General features: G+C 40.2%; 1 protein-coding gene across 3 annotated transcripts in view; it reads left to right on the forward strand.

The window, feature by feature from the left end:
- Positions 1-24,321, forward strand: part of apaf1 (apoptotic peptidase activating factor 1) — a 46,978-nt gene that overhangs the window by 13,240 nt on the left and 9,417 nt on the right. For all 3 annotated transcript variants that reach the window (XR_014534282.1, XR_014534283.1, XM_083546179.1), the window contains exons 10-26: positions 59-190; positions 1,399-1,512; positions 3,617-3,801; positions 3,907-4,033; positions 4,119-4,244; positions 4,368-4,508; positions 5,748-5,873; positions 5,991-6,140; positions 7,442-7,570; positions 8,461-8,586; positions 8,896-9,015; positions 10,095-10,220; positions 15,204-15,329; positions 15,601-15,723; positions 16,309-16,434; positions 17,202-17,327; positions 23,086-23,232. Coding sequence is in view for 1 of the 3 variants with exons in the window: in XM_083546179.1 (XP_083402305.1) it covers positions 59-190; positions 1,399-1,512; positions 3,617-3,801; positions 3,907-4,033; positions 4,119-4,244; positions 4,368-4,508; positions 5,748-5,873; positions 5,991-6,140; positions 7,442-7,570; positions 8,461-8,586; positions 8,896-9,015; positions 10,095-10,220; positions 15,204-15,329; positions 15,601-15,723; positions 16,309-16,434; positions 17,202-17,327; positions 23,086-23,232 (2,250 nt within the window). In the remaining 2 variants the exon portion in view is untranslated. The remainder of the gene's footprint in view (positions 1-58; positions 191-1,398; positions 1,513-3,616; positions 3,802-3,906; positions 4,034-4,118; positions 4,245-4,367; positions 4,509-5,747; positions 5,874-5,990; positions 6,141-7,441; positions 7,571-8,460; positions 8,587-8,895; positions 9,016-10,094; positions 10,221-15,203; positions 15,330-15,600; positions 15,724-16,308; positions 16,435-17,201; positions 17,328-23,085; positions 23,233-24,321) is intronic.

Below are 24,321 nucleotides of genomic sequence, written 5' to 3' on the forward strand. Positions count from 1 at the left end.
TTGCAATTGAGCTCTGTGCAGTTTACACTTGATGATTTTTATTATTTTTCTTACCAAGGAGCTGCATGCTAAAGTGGTATGTCAGTACCAGAAAGCGTACCAAAAAATGCCACCGCTTTCAGGAGACGTGGAGGGGTTATACTGGTACCGCTTCCTGGCCCATCACATGGCACGGGCAGGCATGTCCAAGGTAACGTCCACATTCGGTGCACACAAACATTATCTTTAATAGGTAGAAATGAACAAAGGCATTTATAACAGCATAGTTTGAGATCAGAACGCGGCGCATGTACGGTGCACGTCCTGGCTTCACACCGGAAGCTGCACAATATGGACAGAAATAGAAAAGACACATTGCACTTACATAGCTATAAGCTGCCATTGCGATGTGCCTTATAAAATATATCGGGCAACCCGGAGAATACGTGATGCCATTATTCTAAATCTGCCTGAGTGAAATTTTATGGATTAAAAAAAATAAATTGTTTAATTTTACAATATGGCCATAAGTATTTTTGGGATATGATGGACACTTATATGAAGATATGGGTTAAATATGTTGGATATGTATATGTTGCTGTATATACCTTTTAGCGTAATGGTGATTTTCAGATAGGTAAGCTGCCCATCACCTCGTACCATCGGAGATGCAGCTTTTTTAACTGAGTGCTGATAATAAGCCGGATAGTCCCTCTCCTCTTTAGTCCGGTGGATGACATGTCAAACTTTGTTTACAGACAATTATTTCTGTAAGTGTTTCTGAGCCCATGTAGTGATTTTCCATTAAAGAATTATGATTATTTAAATGCTATGAGGACCTAAAGTTCGTGGCCATCTGATAATGAATTTCACCCTTGTGCCTTGTGCAAGGAAGTTTCTCAGAGAATCTTTTGATGATCTTATGTATTTAGGATGATGAGATATTCAACTGTTTTGCAATTTGACTTGGATGAACATTGGTCTGAAATTGTTCCACAATTTGTAGACACAATCTTTCATAGATCCGCCCATTTTTACTTCTGAGAGACTCTGACTCTGTAAGATAGAATATTTTTACTCAATCATTTTACTGACCTGTTGTTAATTTAAGAATTTTTGGGACGTGTTGTGGCCATTAAATTCAAAATGCCCTTTTTTCATTGTCGGTTTTGACATTAGATATGTTTTCGATGTTCTGTTGTGAATAAAATATGGAGTTTCGCATTCTATTCTTTACACAGTGTGCCAACTTTTTGGAATTGAGGTTGTAGTTAGTTATTCCTGACATTTGTTCCGTTAATGTAAAATACCTTTATCCTTTATAGCATGTCTTGAAACATGAAACTGTGCGTTTTTTCACCAATACTTTTTTACAAAAAAATGATGTACTTAAACACTTTCCCTTCTTTTCCTGACTAGGAGCTCTCTTCCCTCATGTTTTCACTTGACTGGGTAAAGAATAAGGCTCAGGTGATGGGATCCGCCCACTTAATCAACGATTACGCAGAGTATGGTGATATTCTCGACAAAGAGGTACGTCCCTGTCTCACTTTCTACTTCCATCTTTACGTTCAGCTGATTTCTACGTTATCTGAAATCCACCAATAGGACTAGGGGACAGGATTAGAGAGTACTCAGCTACGGCGGAACATCAACGGGACGGTTGTTGCTTTTCGAAGCAGTAGGAATGTTTTTAATGATATCGTGAGGATGAATTAGAGCTTCCTGGTTTGTAGCTAGCTCAGTTAGCACACATGCTCTGTTCAAACTGTTTCTTAACTATAAGGATGATGTGAACACTACTGGGTTGAGGCGAAATTACAGTTAATCATAGGTCTAGGATTTTCACGAATAACCTGATTTTCATATAACCTGATCAGCACCTTTTGAAAGCTCTAATCTGATTGGCCAGGAGATGTGCATTATTCTCTTTTAACAGCACAGAGATTTCTGGCTGTAGCAAAAAATGTTTGAGTTTTTTATTATTGTTCCAATATGTTAGTGTTTCTATACTCATAAAATTGTCTGTGTAGTATATTTAGAGACAAAATTATCAGGTCACCTGCCATATGATTTTTTTTTACCGAACTGTTGGAGGCACACAATTGTATAGGACGTCTTTGGATACATTTGGCAGCATGAAATTTTCCCCTCACTTAAACTTGGAGACTCAAACAAGTTTCAGCATGACAGTGCCCCTGTGCACAAAGCCAGCTCCATGAAGATATGCTCACATGGGTTGGGAGATGTGGAAGATCTAATGCTTTAGAGCTCCAACCTATTGAACACCTTTGGGATGAATGTGGAGAAAGATGAGGAATAGTGTCATCTAGCTACCATCTGTTGGATGCCCATGCAAGAAGGTTGGAACATTAGAGATCGACTGATTTATCGGTTTTCAATAGTTAATTGCTGGAACTATTGCCTATCGGCAAAGATCCATACCATTTAGTTTTTCCGGGTTGCGTTATACAGTACGAGATCGGCCTCTAGAGGCGAATCATTGTAGCCACGTGCTGTATATTAGAAGTGTCTTTTAAAAAAAAATTATAATAATTGTTAATATCAGTTCAAAACGCAGATAATTTGTTTTCCTTAATATTTATAAAGGTAATTAATATATTCATATTTGTTTCATTTTGCACATTTTCATTTTTCAGTACTTTTTTTTTGTAACAAAGTTTAGTACTATTTTACATGGAGTGTTTTTTATTTAATTTTTTTAATCCTGTATCCATTTTATAAACTATTGCTTGATTAATCAGTTATCAGCAATTACGATCCAGTCTAGCTATCGGTATCAGTCGACCTGTAATGAATATCATCAATATACTTTATATTACAGGTATAAAAATGGATGCTAGCATGGCGGTACTACACGCAGTAGTAAGTGACTAGCGCGTCTTATTACTAATAGGCGCCGCACATGTATGTCGCTTTAGAGTCCAGAAAGCGTTAATCAAGATGGCCGACAACAATGTCAGTGCATGCTTAGAACAGCGTATGGTGCTGAAGTTTGTTGCGAACAATGGCATAAGACAGGGGTCTTCAACTTAAATTGCTTGAGGTCCAGTAAATGAACCCTCCCTCCTCGCCAGCTGAGGTCCAGATAATTATATACCTAAAAAATTTTATATTTCATTTTTAATTGCCCAGATGAGGGCTAGTACCCTTCTTTTTTTTAGCCATCTAATATTGCAGTGAAGCAGTATCAAATGTTCCAGGCTGATCCTTCTAAGCGTTAACATCTCTTTTATTGCCAAGTGCATGTCTTCTCCTCTAGTGTGTGTTGTAACACCTAAGATGTCCTCAATGAAACCTTTCTTCTCTGCATAGTAAAATCTGATGTACACAAGCTGAGCATGTCATTCAACCAAAAAGGCCATGAATAGCAGCATCTAGTTGTGACTGCACATCCTGGGCTAATATTTCAGCTCTTCTTGTAGCTGTTGCAGATTAAAGGGGTGTTTGTTGATTTTTTTTTCTCTCACTTTATGTCTTTTCTTTCCATCTACAAGTGTTTCACATGCAGCCTCCATGCAATCCTTTGCTAATTCCCCATCTGTAAAGGGCTTTTTATGTTTTCCTTAAATCCACTGTATTCCCAGTGAACACTGAGATGCTCGTTCTCTTACAGAATAACGAGGTGAGGCAGCAGTTCCAGGAGTTCCTGTCTTTAAACGGTCATCAGCTGGAGCAGAGGCCGTTTCCTGACGTGGTGCAGCTGGCCCTGGCTCAGCCACACTCCTCCGAGGTCTACAGGCAGGCTTTAATGCAGGCTCGGGAGAGGGCCAGCAGGGGGCAGCTCTACCTGGACTGGGTGTACGTCATCGATTTACGGCCTGGGTTCTAAAATCAGCTTGGAATAAACATTGTGTGTGCGCTCATGTTTTTTTTTTTGTGTGTGTTTTGGGTTTATGACCTCAGAAACAAGAGCAGTCTGGAGTCAATGTCACGGCTTGTACTGCATCCGAACCAGGACTCGGTGCACTTCGCGTGTTTCTCTCGGGATGGCAGTAAGATCGCCTCGTGTGGAGCCAGCAAGACACTGCGGGTAAAATCGGGCCTGATTTAAAAATACATTTAATTTATTAGATTTTTTAATTATTTCGGTTAAGATTCGGTTTTATTTGCTGCAGGTGTTTAAGAGCACCTCCGGAGAGAAGATCCAGGAGTTCCAGGATCTCGATGATGAAGTTCTGTGCTGCGCCTTCTCTCCTGATGACCGTCAGATAGCAACCTGCTCCAGCGACAGGAAAGTCAAGGTTCCTGCTGTTCATCTGTTAGACCCAAAAATACTCCTTTTTTTCTTTTCTGTTAGTGTGGATGGTGTAAAATTGAAGGTAAATGATACGTGTGTGTGTGTGTGTGTGTGTGTGTGTGTCCAGATATGGAATTTGGAGAAAGGTACGCTGGTGCGCGTGTTTAACGTTGAGCACGACGAGCAGATTAATCACTGCCAGTTCACGAACATGAACCGGCGCATCCTGCTGGCCACCTGCTCCAACGACAAGTTTATCAACACCAAGGTAAGATCTTCTCATCCTCTCACTCACGTAAAGACTTAAAGCATGCAGATTTCTCAACAGGAAGTGACGCTCTAATGGGGCCAATCGGCCAATCAGGAACATCATGTTGGTCATCATAGCATGTTTACAATTCAGCGGAGATTTGTTTTCTATTTGTAATTATTTATTCATTCTTTAATATCTATCTTAACGCCTCTTATTGGTCAAAAGGTGTGTATTATTAGTGCATAATCTCCGTAACTAAAGCGGATGCGATTCTTAAAAGGGAATCTTAAAATTCTTATTGAAAAATCAGCTCAGAAAGCAGTAATATGTATATTAATGCGAATATTAATGTTCCAGCTCGAATACATTAGTGTTTCTATGGAAGTCGTACAGGAGACGTTCCACAAGAAATGTGATTAAGGACAAAATTTTTTTATAATTGTAGCATTACATTTGTTTAACTATAATAAATCTATATAACTATATATATATATATATATATATATATATATATATATATATATATATATATATATATATATATAAAACATTTAACTATAATAAATGTATGAAAGGGGTTTCCAGTGTCAGTGCTTTTTAATGGTATAAATCAGGGGTTCCTCAAAAACCGGGCCCCGACCCGGTCCCAGGCCTTGGATCATTTGCTACTGGGCTGAACAGAAAGAATTACTTTTTAGTTTTTATTTTATGTCCCTTTTTTTTTTTTTTTTTTTTTTTTTTTTTTTTTTTTTATGGTTATGGTTCGGTTTTATGGTTTTACGGTTTTCTGTGCCAATTTTCGTCATTTCAGTTGTTTCAATTGCACTTTTTTTCTATGCAGTATGAAACACTAATATTCCACTGATTCTACATTATTGTTCGTTGAGCTCCATTTATCATTTAACATGTAATTAAAGTAATAATTAATATATATAAATATGTATAATAGCAAAATAATATGCACGCTTTTTTGGTTTTGGAAAAATTGTTTTGCGTGAAACTGACCCGTGATGCGACAAAGTTTGGGGAGCGCTGGTATTAAATAATAAATGTACAATCCTGTTTAATGAGCCAGCAAAACACTCCAGACTGCACTTGTGTGAAAATCGTTTTTCAAATTTTTTAAATACATTTATACGGTATGTTGAAAGGTCTTTTGGAGGTCAACGCAGAAACTGTCCGAAAGTCTGAGCTCAGCTCCAAATGAGTTTTAATTCAAAGAACTGGTTAAAAATAATGCCTCAAATTGTGCAGGTGTGGAACATGAATAAGCAGACGTCTCAGAACACCATGTTTGGACACATTGATGGTGTTAATCACTGCTGCTTCTCTCCGGACGACGCCTACCTCGCCACCTCGTCTAACGATGGAACGCTAAAGGTGCGACTTAATATAGAAACACACAGCTTTCTGATGCTTTAAATGTACAAGGGATGGAATGGAGCAAGAATTGTGTGTGTGTGTGTGTGTGTGTGTGTGTGTGTGTGTGTGTTTTAGCTCTTTGAAGTGACCTCAGCGAACGAATGGAAGTCCATCGACATCACCAGTCTGTTTCCAGAGAGTGACGAAGGCAGCGTTTGTGTGAAGTGCAGCACGTGGTCAGCTGATGGCCAGCGCATTATAGGTGCTGCAAAGAACACAGTGTTTGTAAGTGAGCATTAACACAGTATTTGTGTGTGTGTGTGTGTGTGTGTGTGTGTGTGTGTGTGTGTGTGTGTGCGTGAAAATGATTATGTTTAAACAATGTTTTTGTTGCTCACGTTGTAATGTTTAAAACACGACCCATTTAAAATTTCTTATTTTGTGGCATCGAGTTATTTGGATTCTCTTGAAGAACATGGATGGAAAATAACTGATCAACCATCAGCGCAGAACATATCAGTGTCTTCATCCAACATTCTGGCCTTACTCTGAGAAGTTCATGGATCACTGTTCAAAAGCAACAAGAGAGTCCCTATGGGAGTCCCTCAAATGTCCTTACAATTGCTGTGCTGTGCACAAAATCTCCACGAGTGAGACAAATGAAAGAAAGCGACACGTGAGAGAAAAAAAGACACTTAGGATAAAGAAAGATGGACATGCGGGAGGTAAAAAGATACACTTCGTCACAAGAGAGGAAAGGAATTAAGTCATGTAAAAGAGAATCAGGGACGAGAGAAAAAGAGAGAAGTGAGAGAAAAAGAGACACGTTAGAGATAGAGGGACACATGGGAGAAAAAGATACACTTCGTCAGAAGAAAGACATGCAAGAGAAAGAGAGACACGAAAAAAAAAGAAACACTTCAGCAAAAGATAGATACCTGAGAGAAAGAAAGACGTGAGAGAAAAAGACGTAAAAGAAAGAAAATCACATGAGAGAAAGCGAGACATGTGAGAGAAAGCGAGACATGTGAGAGAAAGCGAGACATGTGAGAGAAAGAGAGACATGTGAGAGAAAGCGAGACATGTGAGAGAAAGCGAGACATGTGAGAGAAAGCGAGACATGTGAGAGAAAGAAAGACTCACAAGTGAAAAAGAGTCATTTCGGCAAAAGCGAGACATGTGAGAGAAAGAGAGACACGTGAGAGAGAAAAAGTGACACTTTGAGAACGAGAGACGTGTAAAATTGTCTAGCCAGATGTCTGTGATTGGTAATTACAGTCAGGAAAAAAAAGCGTTTTCTCCTATTATTTCTTTAAATGAAAAACAATGAGACGAAGGCATCGTCGTTTTCATTTCGTTTTTCAGTTGCGAATCAAAAATCGAGTGAACGCTTGGCAGATTTTCCTCTGCAGTTCTGGGAAAAGTTTCACGCTACTGCATCGGTGACGTCTTATACAATTGTGTGGGTCCAATTTTTTGGGAAAGCCGGGTGTCTCGACGCTTGGGACCTTGTTATTGTTGTTATTATTCGAGAACTGAGAACTTTGTAACGGCTCCATGGTACCGGATTTCTTTCTTCTCTGCAGGTGTTCGACGTGGCGACACTCGACCTGGTGTTGGAGATCAGAGCGAGTCGTCTGAGCACAGTGCAGTACTGCCACGCCTGTCCTAACAGCCAGCTCATCGCCTTAGCACTGTCTCACTACACCGTGGAGGTGGGTTAAACCCCACACACACACACACACACACACACACACACACACACACACACACACACACACACACACATTCTCCATTCCATTTGAGAATTAAAGACAAAATACAAATTATATGTATGCATACATTTATATGTATACATTTGTCTTTGTGTCTCTGTTTCTGTCTGTGTTTCTGTCCATTTGTCTCAATCTGTCTGTCTCTGTTTTTCTGTTTCTACTTATCTGTTTTGTCACAATTTATCTCTATCGGTCTGTCTCTGATTGGTTGTCTTTGTTTTTCTTGTTTTTGTCTCTTTCTGTCTGTCTCTCTATGTCTCTCTACTTGTCTGGCTTGTGTCTGTGCCTGTCCCTCTGTGTCTCTAAACTGTATGTCTGTCTCTGTTCTTCTGTTTTTATTTATCTGCGCCTGTCTCTCTCTGTCTGTCTTTGTCTGTCTGTTTTTGTCTCTTTCTGTCTGTCTCTGTTTTTATTGGTTTCTACTTATGTGTTTTTATCATTATCTATGTCTTTGTGTCTCGTCCTGTCTGTCTCTGTCTCGTCCTCTGTCTCTCGATTTGTGTCTGTGTCACTACTTGTCTCTTTCTATCGCTCTGTGTCTTTGTCTCTGTGTCTTTACTTGCCAGGGTCTGACGCTCTGTGTGTCCCTATGTGTCTCAACGTGTTTTCATCTCTCTGTCTCTGTTTTTGTCTCTACTTATTTGTTTCTGTCTCTTTATGTCTATTTCTGTGTCTATGCTTATCTGTCTCTGTGTCTTTATCTGTCTGTTTCTGGCTGGTTGTCTCTATTTTTCTGTGTCTCTGCTTGTTTGTCTCTCTGTCTTGATCTGTCTCTGATTATTACTGTGTGTGTGTGTGTGTGTGTGTGTGTGTGTGTGTATGTGTGTTAGCTGTGGGACTTTGAGGCTAATAAGAAGATGGCTGAATGCAGTGGTCACCTGAGCTGGGTGCCGTGTGTGCAGTTTTCTCCAGACGGCTCGCTCCTGCTTTCAGCCTCGGATGATCACATGATCAGAGTAAGCGCATGCAGACTGTCTGCTCTGCACACACTCTGTCCAGACGCCATTTTATTACACACATCTATGTCTAACGATGATTTGATAATAAGCACTCAGTCCAACATCATCTTTAATAATAACACACTCCTATGTGAATGTTCAGCTGTTCCTCATTAAGTGGATTCTGTACAATCAATACACACTATTTCAGTTCTAGAGAGATCTGACCTTAAGTAAAGGCTATCTTCTCTCCTGTGTGTGTGTGTGTGTGTGTGTGTGTGTGTGTGTGTGTGTGTGTGTGTGTGTGTGTGTGTGTGATCGCGCTAGCTGTGGGAGACCGAGCGTGTGCACACATCTTCAGCCGTGGCTCTGAAGAGGGACTTTGATGTTCTCTTCAGTCAGGAGGACATTACAGTGGTGGCAGCAGACAGCCGGAACTGCTTACAGGTACTTACCTCAGAGATATAGCAACACATGAGACAAAGAGAGACACGTAAGAGAAAAAGACACGTGAGAGAAAAAGACACGAGAGAGAAAGAAAGACACATGAGAGAAAGAGACAAAACGTGGGTAAACGAGACATTTGAGAGAAAAAGAGGCACTTTAGAGAAAAAGACAAAACAAAGGTGAAAGACACGTGGGAGAAAGATTGACAAGTCAGAGAAAGAAACGCGTGAGAATGCGAGACGTGAGAGAGAAAAAAAACACGTGAGTGATAATCATTTTGATGAACCAGATTCAAAGAACCAAGTCACTAAAAGGATCTGTTTTCCATTTTTCACCAGAGAAGCGATCCCTTTTTTTTAAGGGCTGTGCGGTTTTAATGATAGACACACTGAAGAGAAGGAAAGACACATGAGGAAAAAGAAAGCCACATAATTGAAAGAGAGACATGTGAGATAAAGTTGGACACATAAGATTAAGAGACACGTGGGAAAAAGAAAGACACATAGGAGAAAGATAGACAAGTCAGAGAAAGAAACGCGTGAGAATGAGAGACGTGAGAGAGAAAGAGACACATGAGTGATAGAGACACATGAGAGATACCCTTTCAATAAAGGGAGACATGTGAGTGAATAAGAGGCAAATTGGGAGAAAGAGATCCACAATAAGAGAAAAAGCAAAGAGAGAGAGACACACACTTAAAAAGTCACATGGGAGAAAAAGAGACTCTTGAGGGGAAACGAGAGACATTTGAGAGAAAGTAACAAAACGTTGGTGAAAGACACGAGAGAAAGAGACATATAAAAGAAAGAGACAATTGAGAGAAAGAGACAAAACATTTGGATGAAAGAGACATTAGAGAAAACATGGGTAAAAAAGACATGAGAGAAACAGAGACACGTGAGAGAAAGAGAGACCTGGGAGAGAGGCACATGTGCCGCTTAACACTCCTTCTCTCGTCTCTCCATAGCAGGAATTGTGCCCTCTGTCATCCTGTACCCTTGGTGTGTGTGTGTGTCTGTGTGTGTGTCTGTGTGTGTGTGTGTGTGTGTGTGTGTGTGTGTGTGTGTGTGTGTGTGCAGGTGTATTCAGGCTCGGAGGGAAAAGTACTGCTCGAGACTGCCAGACAGGAACAGAGGATTCGTTGCGTGTGTATCTGCAAGCAGACGTCCACCGTGGCTCTAGGCATGGAGGACGGCAGTGTGCGGGTAAACACTTACACTCGCGCGCACACACACACACACACACACACACACACACACACACACACACACACACACACACACAACTTGCCTCCTGTGGCGTTCGTATGCAGGTCAGGAATGTGCAAAGCATTGTGGGTAAAAATACTGCTCACCTTGCTTGGGGACGTCACGTCTTGTCTTTTGTAACGAGATTTGATGCACACAGCGGTTCAGGATGGGCATCGATTTTATAGCTTGCTCGCTCTGGTTTATTTTCTGGCTCACACGCACACAGATACACATATATACACACACACACACACACACACACACTCACACACTCACACACACACACTCACACATGCTATTCAACACATCATCTAAGTGTGTTTCTGATTGCATGAGCAACTTGATACTCATTTCTACTTAAATAATGTTAAACATACCTGAGTACCTAAACACACACACACACACACACACACACACACACACACACACACACACACACTTACACTTGCCATGAATTCTGAGAACCTCAGACATCAGCATACGTTAGGTTTCCTTCCTAGTGATGCTCTGCCAGGTCTTTACTGCAGCTGTCTTCACGTCCTGCTTGTCCCTGGGACAATTTGTCCTCAGAGTTGTGTTCAGCGAGTGAGCTGCAGCTCGGATTATCAGCTTTTATCAGCAGTCACATCATCAGTAGATTGACTATTGGGTCACACCCACTTGTACATCTTAACCATCATTCAAGTGCAATCCGTTCATTTTGAACTATTTTTTAATGTGACACTGAAAAAAGAGTCGTCTCAAAGAATGATCCGTTCATTTTAAACTAGTCTTTAATGTTCATTTTTTTACTGGACAATGGGCAAAGCATCGCAAAATTGTACACAGTAAACACTTGACTTGAGTAGTTCATCTCACAAGTCCTCTGGTCTCAGTCGTTTATTTTTTTGTGATGAAACTCCCATAGAAGCTACACAATGCCATAGATCAGCTTTTTTTTTGGTCTGAATCTTGGCATTATTGTTACAATAATTATGGGAGTCACGTGACAAAAGAACCAACAACACGGCCCAGAAGATACTAGAGACGATGTTACTCATTCTGTTTATCATAATTCGTCCTTCCCTGCATTGTCATATTTTTATCATTGGAACGTTGGTTAAAATTGGTGTATGTAGACGTTTTGGAGGATCTGCTTATGGAAAATGTTACATTTATTTTTATTTTTGATCAAAGAAACTAAATGAACCGAATGACTCCAAAAAAGATTCAATAATTTTGATGAATCAGATTCAAAGAACCAAGTCATTAAAATGATCTGATCTTCCCATCACTACATCCCTCTATACAATGTCTCTCCATCCATCCATCCATACACACTGGTGAAGTCTGTCCTTGAGTGTTGAGACAAATGCACCGTCCTTATTGTAGCATGTTCTTCCTCTGGTTCTGAAGATGTTTTTCCATTTTTCACCAGAGAAGCAATCCCTCTTTTATTAGGGCTGTGCGGTATTAACGATATCTGTTTTATTTTTATTTGATCAATAACGATGTGTTATTGTGCTGGTACCTTAAGGACTATGAACAGCTGCCTCCTAAAATGTTTGGTATTTTTCATATATTGCTGCAACTAACAATTATTTTGCTAAACGAATTAAAATTTAAATTAAAGACGAATATTCTTTTTTAATTAAACAATTAACCGGATAGAAAAACAACTAAACTATTTTTTAATTAGAAGGTATCGTATTATAACTATATAAAATTAATTCAGGGTATTTGTTAATAAAAGTGTACTTAAAAAAACAAAATCCAAAAGCTACATATTGAGTATAACTCTCTTTAATTTAGACATTTTAAAGGTTTTAGAAGCTTGTAGATTGTAGTAGATTTCTTCTTTAACAAATTCCCTCATGCTGGGTTGCTTTTTTCTGTAAAAAAATTAAATAAAAACGGTATTCAAGTATGCAAGGCGAAGCAATTTGTGTAAATTGACATTTGTATTGTTTTTAATGTTAATTGCAGATAGCAAGTTGACAACAGAGCTTACAAAAGAAATCAATATAATACAACATTGTTTTGACAATTTTTGTTTAAAAAAAATAAATACACAGACATTTTGTTTTGTTTTTGCAAACACTTTTTCACACAGGACCATGTAGTTTTGGATTTTGTTTTCCCCCAATAATAAAAACCTTAATTTAAAAACTGCATGTTGTGTTCACTTGTGTGACAAACATGCGAAAAAAGAAGAAATCAGGAAGGGGGCAAACACTTTTTCACACCACTGTAGTTTCACCTCCACACCATGCAGTCAAATCAAGTCATGGATTATCCCTTACATGTTACTGGGTGATGCGTGATTTGTTACATGGCGTAATAAGTGCATAAGAAAGTGTTTTCTGTGCAGTTTGTAAGTGTGCATTATCTTGTGAGACCACCAGAGGGAACTGTGTACACACACACACACACACACACACACACACACACACACACACACACACACACTTTTTACAGTCTATAATTTACCCGTGTATAATTTTTTTTTTTTGGGGCGGATACGGAAACATCTGGTCACTCATTTTTGTTTCAAAATGAAACCATCTCTCAGCGAGTCGTAGTAATTGTGTATTTCCATTCAGATTTCCGTTCTGGTGTGTGTTTGAACTTGATTCCAGGCAGAAAGAATCAGAGCTAGACATGTTCTGAGGAGCATCGGTTGGAGAGCGCTGCAGGTTTTGAGCCCACAGCGTACGTTAGTGCTCGCGCTAGGGCTAGAGCTAGGAACAGTACAGGTACAGTATGGTGTGTGTGTGTGTGTGTGTGTGTGTGTGTGTGATTTAATATACTGCTGAGCACCCATCTGTTCAGGATATGATCAAGTCCAAAGGTTGGGTTGATCCGCAGTTCAGGAAAGATCTGAAAGCAGGTCGCTCTGTGGAATTTCCATCCGTCTTTTATACATGATCTGTCAGATCGACAGACTTCAGCACCGAGGAGCAAGAACATCTTCCTGTTACACCTGGCACAGTTTTTCATTCCTTTTACTAGATTTTACATGAACAGGTCTGGTGTGAGAAGAAAAGTGGGACCTCATTCTGCTGCACACGCTCAATACACTCATATATTTATCTATATAAAACATTTATATAAAAATGAATATCATGTTTATATTTATCAATGCTTTATCAATTGGATACCGAGTCTGTTTTAGGAACACCAGACTCGAGACGGGGATAAACAGTGGATGGGATGCAATGGGATTTTACCGATACCGATAGCTAGGTTGGCTCGTATTTGCTCGTACTAACCAATTAAAGTGGATCCTGGATTTAAAAAAGCAAACAAACACACTATGTACATATAAACACTGTATGTACTGAATTTTATAACAGCAAAAATACTTGATTAATGAAAATTTGTTAAATGAAATAAATATGGATGTTTTAATTATATTGATAAATATTGAGGAAAATAAAAAGTCATGCAATCAAATGCTAAAAGAAAGTAACACACCATATTAAAAAATAAACAGCATGGGGCATCAGCGATTCGCTTCTAGATTCCGCTCTCGTACTGTTATAACGCAACCCGGAAAAACTATCCGTATATTTTTTTTGCCGACAGTTCCGGCAATCGGTAACGGTGCCGATTAATTATGAATCCATTGACCTCTCATCCCCACACACTCATTCTATACTGTTTATCATCGTTTTTTGGGAGGTGGAAGGAAAACCAGAGAACCCACAGAAAGCCCAGTCGAGTTATAGTCCCAGTGGAGAAGAACGTAGTCCAAGCAACTGAGCAGAAATGAGTGGAAAGTAACAGATGGTTTGAGGAAATGAAGGATATAGAGACAAAAATAAATAAAAGACTGGAAACGAAGACTCCCGTCACATTTTTTGCATTTTGTCGTTCTCTATAAAGTCAAAAGTATGTGGACACCCGGACATCTTTGCGTTTGAGAGTGCTTGTAGGACGTCTCGTTCCAGAATGATTATTAATAATAAATGCTTATAAGAAATGACACTCTTTAGCGAAGTCTTTCCATTAGATTTGGGGGTGTAGCTGTGGGGATTAATTAGCTACTAAAGCATTGATAAGATCAGGAATTGATGTTTGGTAAGATGTTTTTTTAGATAGAGTATAAATTAGGAGATACATCGAAACATCAACAGCAGAAAGTCTACACCAGGAAGTTCTTCTATATGATGTATTCCGAATTATTCTTTATGGACACCTGAACATAAGATTTAAACATCTCATTACACTATTATTCCACATTTTCTGTTATAATGAGTTTCACTTTTCTGGAAAGATGTTCCACTAGATTTTGAGGACATTTGTGTGAGAATCATTCAGCCACAAGGGGGCTAGTAAAGTCAGGTACCAATATAGGTAAGGTGAGGAGGGTGAAGTCAGCATTAACAATCATTCATGTTTAGTAGGTTTTGAGCTCTATAGCAGGAGGCTTAAGGGCCTTGCTCAGGGGCCCACCAGCGTAAGCTTGGTGGTGGTGGGATTTAAACCTTTGGATAAGAAATTAAATTTCTTATCCACTGAGCTAGCACATGGTCAAACTTCGGTATCGCATCTGTTCTCTCTCCTTCTCTTCATCTTTACCGATATTTTGTTAAAGATTTAATTCATTTAATATTTGCTTTTTTTGTATTTAATTATTTATTTATTCATTATTTCTTTTTTTTGTCTATAATTATGATGACACTCTGGGTTTTCTGGGGTTGAGACAGTAGCTCAGAGGTTAAGGCTCTGGGCTACTGATGAGAAGGTCGGGGGTTCAAGCCCCAGCATAGCCAAGCTGCCGCTGTTGGGCCCTTGAGCAAGGCCCTTAACCCTTTGTGTTCCCATTACGACTGGCCCTGCACTCTGACCCCATCTTTTTTACATCACTGGTATATGCGAAGAAAGGATTTCACCGTGCTATTAAATATATGTGACAAGTGTAAAAGCATCTTCCTCTCGTTTCTCTTCACGCAGGTGCTCGAGGTTCCCTCGGGTAACGTTTTAGCAACACTGCAAGGTCACACCAAAACCGTGCACCACTGCCTCTTCACCGATGACGGGCAAACCCTAATCACAGCCTCGGAAGACTCTACAATCCGGGTAAGTCCTAATCTACGAAATATTCACACGCCATCATTTATTTACACAGTTACATATATATATATATATGTGTGTGTGTGTGTGTGTGTGTGTGTGTTCATTGTAGTATATAGAGTATATGTTATACTCTATTTGTCCATTTTAATAGGAACACCTGCTTATTCATGCAGTTATCGGTGTACATGTGTTCCTAATACAGTGGGTGTATATAGAACTTTTTTTCTCTCTCTCTCTCTCTCTCTCTCTCTCTCTCTCTCCCTCTCTTTCTCAGGTGTGGCGGTGGAGGACAGGACAGTATCTGGAATTAAAAGGCCATAAGGAGCAAGTGAGAAGGTTTCAACTTCTAAATTCATCCTCTGCTCTGCTGTCATGGTCATTTGATGGCACTGTGAAGGTAATGATCAACATAATGGCATAATGTCCTATTTACTCCCACATATACACTTTATGCACAAAAGTTTTGGGGCACCTGAATTGTCCAGTCATATGTGGTTCCTCCCCAAAGGAGCACAGTTCTAAAGGACGTCTTTGGATGGCATGAAATATTCTCTTCAATTGAACTTGAAGACCCAAACCTGTTCCAGCATGACAATGCTCCTGTACACAAAGCCAGCTCAAGAAATGCTTTACATGGGAGTGGAAGATCTCCTGCTTCATACCTGCTGCATCCCAGGCCTCCTCATCTTCTCACCCTAATCAGTACCTGATCTGAATGAATCTTCACAAAATCTATCGAAATCTCTTTCCAGAAGAGTGGAGCTTATTATCAGTCTCCAGTCTCACTCTTGTGAATGGAGACTAGATGTGGAATGTGATGTTTAAAAAGAAAAAACAGTCTTGTGGTCAGGTGTCCACAAACTTTTGTCTGTATAGTGTGTGTATTTCTAGGTACCTTAATATAAACATTTAAACCCTCAATTCTCCCTCCATTAGTACAATCAGTAGAGCTTTCAGTCAGTGTGTGTTTAATGTGTGTCAGGTGTGGGATCTGAAGTCAGGAGAGAAGCTCCAGGACCTGCAGTGCCATCAAGGTGCTGTTCTATCCGGTGACGTATCCCCTGATGGACTCCTTTTCTCCACCACCTCAGCGGACAAGACGGTGAAGGTGAGAACGAGGGGAAAGTGTTTCATCCCGAGCTCCTTTGCATGTTCTCCTTGAGTCGCTGTTGGTTTCCTTTTGGTTCTTCTGGTCTTTAATGTTCATCGATCTTAACGATTTAATTTCACTTGAATGATCTGGAAACATCCTCATCCTTAACACCGAATGTCCATTCATTACATTTGCATCATTCATTGCTGTGTTCGGTGATGGGCGCTGTCCATGCAACATGTGGTCCTGAACTGTTGTAGCAGACTGTTGATATGAATTCCAGTCCAAATCCATTCTTAAAGTTCTTGAGTTGCTCAGGAACTTCATGGATCTTTAGGTTGTCGATGTGGAACCATCCTCACATACAGTGGTCTGAGAGAAATAAAGATTAAGTATTTTCATTGTTTTATACATGTTTAAAGAGACAGTAGAGTGTGATCAGGGTGCTTTATATTGTATTGGGAGAGGCTGGAATATCATTATATCATACAAACCTGCTGCGTTTTATTATTTGCTCTTGTAATGGAGGTGCAAAAACCTCTTTTAGTTCATGGATTTGGATTATAAACACAGTACGAAGTCATCAGACGAGTGTTACGTGCAGCTCTCAGCATTGAGAAGCAGCAACCTGGTAATTACAGGAGGGAGTTCTGTTTAGTCCCAAACCGGATTCCGTGATTGGATCAGGTGCACGGCTAGCACGCTCGCCATTGCTCTCATCTGTGCAACTCTAAACCCAGACAAACTTGTCCGTCCAAGATATATGATTCGTGTCTCCTCAGGTGTGGAGCTGTTCATCATGGAAGATGGTGTTTTTCCTGGAAGGCCACAAGGCGTGCGTGCGCAGCTGCCGCTTCTCCGGAGACAACAAGCGCCTCGCTACCGGTGATGACAACGGAGAGATCAGGGTGAGTGAGGAACTCACATGAACATAGCACGATTTATAATATTAGCACATATTTCCCTGCATCTGGTTCATGCGACACATTTTACAGTCAAAACCCAAAAGAATTTTTAACTGCATCATTTTTTTCTAAGAGGCTACTGAAGCCGACACTGCAAACGTGAGATGAACAGAATGCTATACGAACAAAAAATGACTAAGAGTTAGAAAATCATGCTATTCGGAGGTAACAGATTATAAGAAACTGGATAAGAAGCTGTCTTATAGGTCAGTTCAAGTTGCTATTTGGTTTTTAAATAGCTTGCTAGCTGAGAAACTCCTCGGATCAGCAGTGGTGGACAGTAAGTAAGTAAATGTAATTAATTACTGTAGATAAGTAGTTTTTTCTCATCATTACTGAAGTAAGTCAAATATCTTTACTCGACTACATTTTAGGAAATCACTCAAAATAACCCTTTTTATTTATTAACAGATAAAAACTGGTCAAACACTCTGCAAGCCACCAATCCGGGTCGAGCACGTGCTCCTTTTTGAACTTGTTTTAATTGCCGCTTGGTGGCATCTACTTATCACCAACATACAGTTCAGCGTCATCAAGCAGAACATCTTGAGAGAAATAAATGATGAAAGAAACTCCTTAATCAAACTCGCCACAACAACCGCGGCCTTATTTACATGATAATTGTAATAGAAATCGATCAGTGTCTGACTCATTAATATCATTCTGTTAATAGTTTGGTGTGTTAAGAGTCTTTTCACATTTCTCACAGTTTATTAAACGAAGGGTCTTGTGACAAAAGTGATAACGGAGCATTAAAGCCATAACACTATAAATCCTAGTACTTTGGATACTTGAGTACATTTGAAGGCACTCAAGTGAAATTTTAAAGGGACACTTTTACTTTTACTGGAGTCATATTTTAACATGTGGATCTGTACTTTAACTCAAGCTTGTCTTCTTCATTCACCACTGCTGATTACTCCCATTGCATAATTATAATTTTGTTAAATCTCTTTCTTTTGTTCTCACTTATAACAGTATATCTCATAACAGAATTTGGGGATCCTCATCAAATTCTCTTTGTAATTCACAACTTTTCAGGAGCTCTGACTCTGCTGGATTCTCTGCTAATAGACCGAGTCTGTCGAAACTTTGAAAACATCAATTCTTTTATGGTGTCTGAGAGAAACATGCATGTTTCTTTTGTTTCTATGCAACAAACTCGACTGTCTGAAGATTTCCTTTGACCAAACAAATCAATAAATGTCCAGAACATAATTTCCACTGAAAAATCTTCCCTTAGCATGAAGAACAGCATGACACACTCTCAGCATGTGGACAGTTCGTTTCTCCGCTAACACTCCGTTTCTAACACTCCGCTGAAATAGTAACAATGCAAATGAATAAAATCCAGTTACATTCAAATAGAAAAAAAAAACACTTCAAATAAACAGCACAGTGATTCGCCTCTCGAACTGTTTAATGCAACCCGGAAAAACTATCAGTATGGATTTTGCAATAGTACCAGCAATCGCTGGTAGTATTGGTGCTGAATAATCGGCATAACTGATGAATCGACTTCTGGTTTCAGTGCTGGTGAGTAGGCCGATGGAATTTTGGAGAGGGATAAGTTTTGTGCAGGACAAACAGAAGGGTAACACAACAAAATTAGAAGATTTTTATTTGGTATGCAAAACATTTTTAGACCTCTGTTGATGTCAGAGCATGGATATAGAATGAAAAAAAGAAACTTAACCGCGTCACACAGAAATCAGTCTGAAGTGCAACACCCGGGTGGTGAAGGTGTTGTGGAGCTTCTCTGTATGTATTCTGTTCGTTTGGAGACAAGGGGGTTTGATTCCAGCTGTGCTGTGTCCCATTTTAACGTATTGTCCTCGGAAACAGTGGCGATCAACTTTCTAATGAGGGAAGAAGGACAGCAGGGTTTTCTTCTTCTTCTCACTGAAATGTTATGCACAGCCAGAACTTCCGTTCTTTCAACTTTCACTCGTTTTCTTTAATCCTTTCTTTTATCATGCCTACTGCTTCTCTCAAATGAACCTCTTCCTGCTGCCAAAACTGTCAACCCCTCTCTCTTCCCTCACTCCCTCTCTTTCCCTCTCTCTCCTCCCTCTCTCTCTCTCTCTCTCTCTCTCTCTCTCTCTCTCTCTCTCTCTCTCTCTCTCTCTCTCTTTCTCTCTCTCTTTCTCTCTATGTATTCCATCTCTAAGATAGTCTTTCTTTCTGTGTCTCTCCATCTCTTCTCTCTCTTTCTCTCCCGCTCTTTCGTTCTCATATATTTATGTATTCTATCTCAATCTCTTTCTTCATTTCTCACTCCATCTCTCTGTCTTTCTTTAAACATATATATATATATATATATATATATACATATATATATATATATATATATTAAAAGAAGAAAAAAAAAAAAAGTGTTCACCACCACTATCACGTCCCCATTATAGAATCCATAAATTCTATACAAAAATGCAATATAACAACACGTGACATTACAGAGAGAGAGACATTTCACATATAGAGGGTGTTAAGACCAAGTTAAGACTCCAAACCTCTACACTACAATCACCTACATTATCTGGAGCAGTTCAGAATCAATATTTGTCTAATAACATGACAAAAACATTAAAAATCTAAAAATAAAATACAACCTACTCACCAGAGATGCAGACTCATCATTTGCACTGCTCCTCAGAGGCTGTAATCCAGTGGTACTGCTTGTATTCACTGGTCTGGAACTGGTGAACAAACCCTTTTTTTCGGGCTGAGACAAGCTAGCTAGCTTCAGGGTCTAGCTTTTCTGGAACATTTATTTTTTATGTCCGAAATCTATTTCTCTTTCTCCGTAAGCGTAAAAAAGTCTAACTCAGATGTATTATTGTGTGCAGAGCTACAGACGTTTTGCCAGTCGAACTTGGCTGTAACACTTTCCCTCTGACCAACCAATCAGAGGACAGAAAAATGCTGATGCTATTCTGTGAGGCGAATATGAAATCTGATTGGTTAAAGAAACCGACCCATTCATTATATTCTCTAAGGTAAAAAGGCCAGCAGCACTGATTTTGAAGGCCCTGGGCAGATTAGATTAACATGGCAGCACATAGAGGCTGAAATCTGATTGGACAAAAAATCTAACATCCACATACACGTACTGGAAGCAGTGCAGCCGAGAGAAACACTACAACATGAAGAGAATAAACTGTTGGGAATAAATTATTACAATTTCATGGAACAAATAATAAAATCAGTCTTCATTCTGACCCTCCCTCCCTTTCTTCCTCCCTCTCGCTCTCGCTCTCTCTCTCTCTCTCTCTCTCTCTCTCTCTCTCTCTCTCTCTCTCTCTCTCTCTCTCTCTCGCTCTCTCTCTCTCTCTCTCTCTTTCTCTCTCTCTCTCTCTCTCTCTCTCTCTCTCTCTCTCTCTCTCTCTCTCTCTCTCTCTCTCTCTCAGTCTATAGGTTTGTTTACACAGAGCATTGCAATTAGTTTAAAAGTCTAATCAGAATGTAAACACCCCAATCGGAATAAAAATGCCCAAAACCGAATGAAATTGTAATGGGTTAGAGAGGGGTGGGATAAACCTTTCTATACACCGGACAAAATAAAAATTCTGCCATGTAAACGCGTTAAACGTTGATGAGATCCATTACTTGAGGGACAAAATGCGCTTTCTCAAATCTCTGTGTGATTTCAGAAGCTTCTTCTTCGCTTGGCATCCATATCAGATCTCGTATCGGCCAATGGGAAAATAGAGGATGTACACACAGTTTTTTTTTTACTGTGCTCTCGTGAGCACTTGATTTGCCACAACACGGTTTTCCGCACAGCTTCCGAGTCTGTATAAATCAACCGTGACACGCAGAATTAGAGGAATTGGATTTCTGACCATTTCTTCTAAGGCCATAAATCCTTCTACCAGTCCACACAAACGTGTGAATGACCCACAACTCATGCCAAAGTTTAGTTTCTATTTCAGCTCCGTAAATTCCAGCAATACAACCTGCTCACTATGGACCTTCATCCACATGCTTCTGCTGTTCGGAAGGAGGAGAAGTAGGAGGGGTGGGATTGAGATGCTCCTTAGAGATGCACAGCCACCAAAAAGCTCAGCTTCCTACCCCTGTCTTTTCCTCACACCTTCCAGCAGCAGTACAAGTTCACGCTGTTGCTTGATTAAGTTTTATTTTGTACGTTCCATACAAATAGCACGCATAAGAAATATTCGATTAAAAACGCTGTGTATTCTACCTCAGTTTCTCACTCAATCTCTCTCTTTCTCTCTGTGTCTTTCTTCCTCTCTCTCAGTTTCTCTCTTTCTCTGGGTGTCTTTCTTTCTCTCTCTCTCTGTGTATTTCCTCCTCTCCCTCAGTTTCTCTCTCTTTCTCTGGGTGTCTCTCTCTCTCTCTCTCTCTCTTCCTCATATATATATTTATGTATTCTATCTCTCAGTCTCTTTCACTCACTCTCTCTCTCTCTCTCTCTCTCTTCCTCATATATATATTTATGTATTCTATCTCTCAGTCTCTTTCACTCACTCTCTCTCTTTCTCTCTCTTATATATCACTCTCTTTCTTTTCTATGTGTTTCTCTCTCTCTCTCTCTCTCTCTCTCTCTCTCTCTCTCTCTCTCTCTCTCTCTCTAAATTTCTAAGTCCCCCCCCCCCTCTCTGTGTGTCTTTCCTCCTCTTTCTCTGGGTGTCTTTCTCTCTCTCCCTCTCTCATATATATTTATATATTCTATCTCTCAATCTCTCTATTTCTTAATCTCTTTCACTCTTTCACGCTCTCTCTCTCTCTCTCTCTCTCTCTCTCTCTCTCTCTCTCTCTCTCTCTCTGTGTTTCCCTCTCTCTCTCTGTCTCTCTCACACACACACACACACACACACACACACACACACACACACACACACACACACACACACACAAAAGCTCTGCCTGTATCCTTTAAATACACCGTTGAGAGAAATGTAGAGATGGAAGCCTGGTTTTGTGTAGTCGGAGTCCTCCAATGTCACGTTGCTCAATCTTCCACATCCTTGCCAAACCATCCGATGTATAAATAAAACAGAGTGCGCTAGTTTAGTTCCCATAGAAACCTAGCATATTATCATTAGCGTCTGTGCTCCGGTACACTGTGTACACACACACACGACAGTATAACTGAAATGTATAACATCGTTTCGTTACATTTTGACAAGTCAAAGTTTCTTCTCACCTACAGAAAATGCTTAGATAGTGTGGATCCTGAGATCCTGAGTAGATTGTGCAGAGATTATGAGTGAAAATTCTTGAGATATCACAACCATCAATGGCCAGATGTGCAGATGTGGGCAGCGGGTAGTAGGGGCTTACTCTCTCTCTCTCTCTCTCTCTCTCTCTCTCTCTCTCTCTCTCTCTCTCTCTCTCTCTCTCTCTCTCTCTCTCTCTCCTGTCCATCAAAGTGACACTTGGCAGTTTGGACATTTGTAAGGTTGTGCATGCAGCAGGGTTTTTCTGCGAGCGTGACAGGAAACCCTAAATACAAGGCTATTCACACAGTTCAGTTTGAAATCACTAAAAGGAAACCACACACACACACACACACACACACACACACACACACACACATATCTATATCTATATATGTGTAATAATACACAGGTGAGACACAGACGAGAACAATCAGACGTACCCTGCTGCCTCATCGGGCCCCTTTTTCACAGGCTGATTTTGGGGTTTTCTGTATTATATATTGTTTGTGCAGCTCTGGAACATGCTGAATGGAAAGCTGCTGAAGATCTGCTCCCGGGAGAGCAAGGATTCGATGGATTCCTTCCATGGAGGCTGGGTGACTGATCTGCACTTCTCTCCTGATAGCAAGGTCCTTGTATCTACTGGTGGATACATCAAGGTACTCACACACACACACACACACACACACACACACACACACACACACACACACACACTGTAATGATCTGTAGTCAGGACATTGTAGTGATCTATAGGAAGGACATTGTAATGATCTATAGGCAGGACAATGTAATTATCTCTAAGCAGGACACTAATTATTTATAGAAGGACAATGTAATTATCTATTGGTAGGACATTGCAATAATTGAATATGATTTAGGTTTAATGTCTCTGGATGTGTAATGGATACTATGGATGTATTTTATGAAGGCTGCGTATCCTTGAAGCTGCTCTGAATGTGAAAGTGAATGTTCGAGATATATTATAGGTCTAGAGTCTCCTTGGAGCTGAGCTGCATGTTCTATTTGAACTTGTCTTTCCAAGAAGCTCACGTCTTCACTCATAGACCCCTCCCCCCACCCCCAACATTTTGCCTGCTCGGGTTCCTTAATTGGGACTTAAAGTCTAGACAGTAGGTCTGAACAGTCTGAAATAGGTCAAAGAATGAAATCTTGAAACAAAAGTGAGCAGTCGCGGTTTCTGCTTCTCTGGATGAGAACGTTTGGGTTAGCAAAGAGGACGTAATATATAAAAGCGCAGCAGACGTTGACGCGTTGCAGCAGTGACGGCTCAGCTCTCACTCGTCCGAGGTGTTTACATGCTCCGAGTGAAACACCAGGACACGGCAATGTTGTTCCTCATCAATCCTGCAGTCGCAGCCAGGCTCAGCGGAGTCGAAATGAGCATCTTGTGCCAGCGCCGCTTCTCCCAGCGCGCCGTTCGACGTGACGGATGAGCGATAATGAGTCGTGATTGATCATGACTCTATTTTCATCAGGATGCCACTCTGTGTTACAGGAGCTGATAAATTCCTCATCATATGGGCTTGTACAATACCTCGATCCCTCAGTCATCATTACGCTGCCTTGGTGGCGGCGGTGGTGTTTTTCATATGTCGCTGTAAATGATGTCTCTAGTAGTCGGATTTTTAAAAATAACAACGGAATTTGAAGTGTGTGGACACCTGAGCATACGATTGTTATCTATTCGAACGTCTCCTTCCGCATTTAGTGTCCATTTGCTCAAC

This window comes from Silurus aristotelis (genome assembly GCF_946808225.1).
Source record: "Silurus aristotelis genome assembly, chromosome: 7".
In the NCBI taxonomy this organism is placed as follows: Eukaryota; Metazoa; Chordata; class Actinopteri; order Siluriformes; family Siluridae; genus Silurus; species Silurus aristotelis.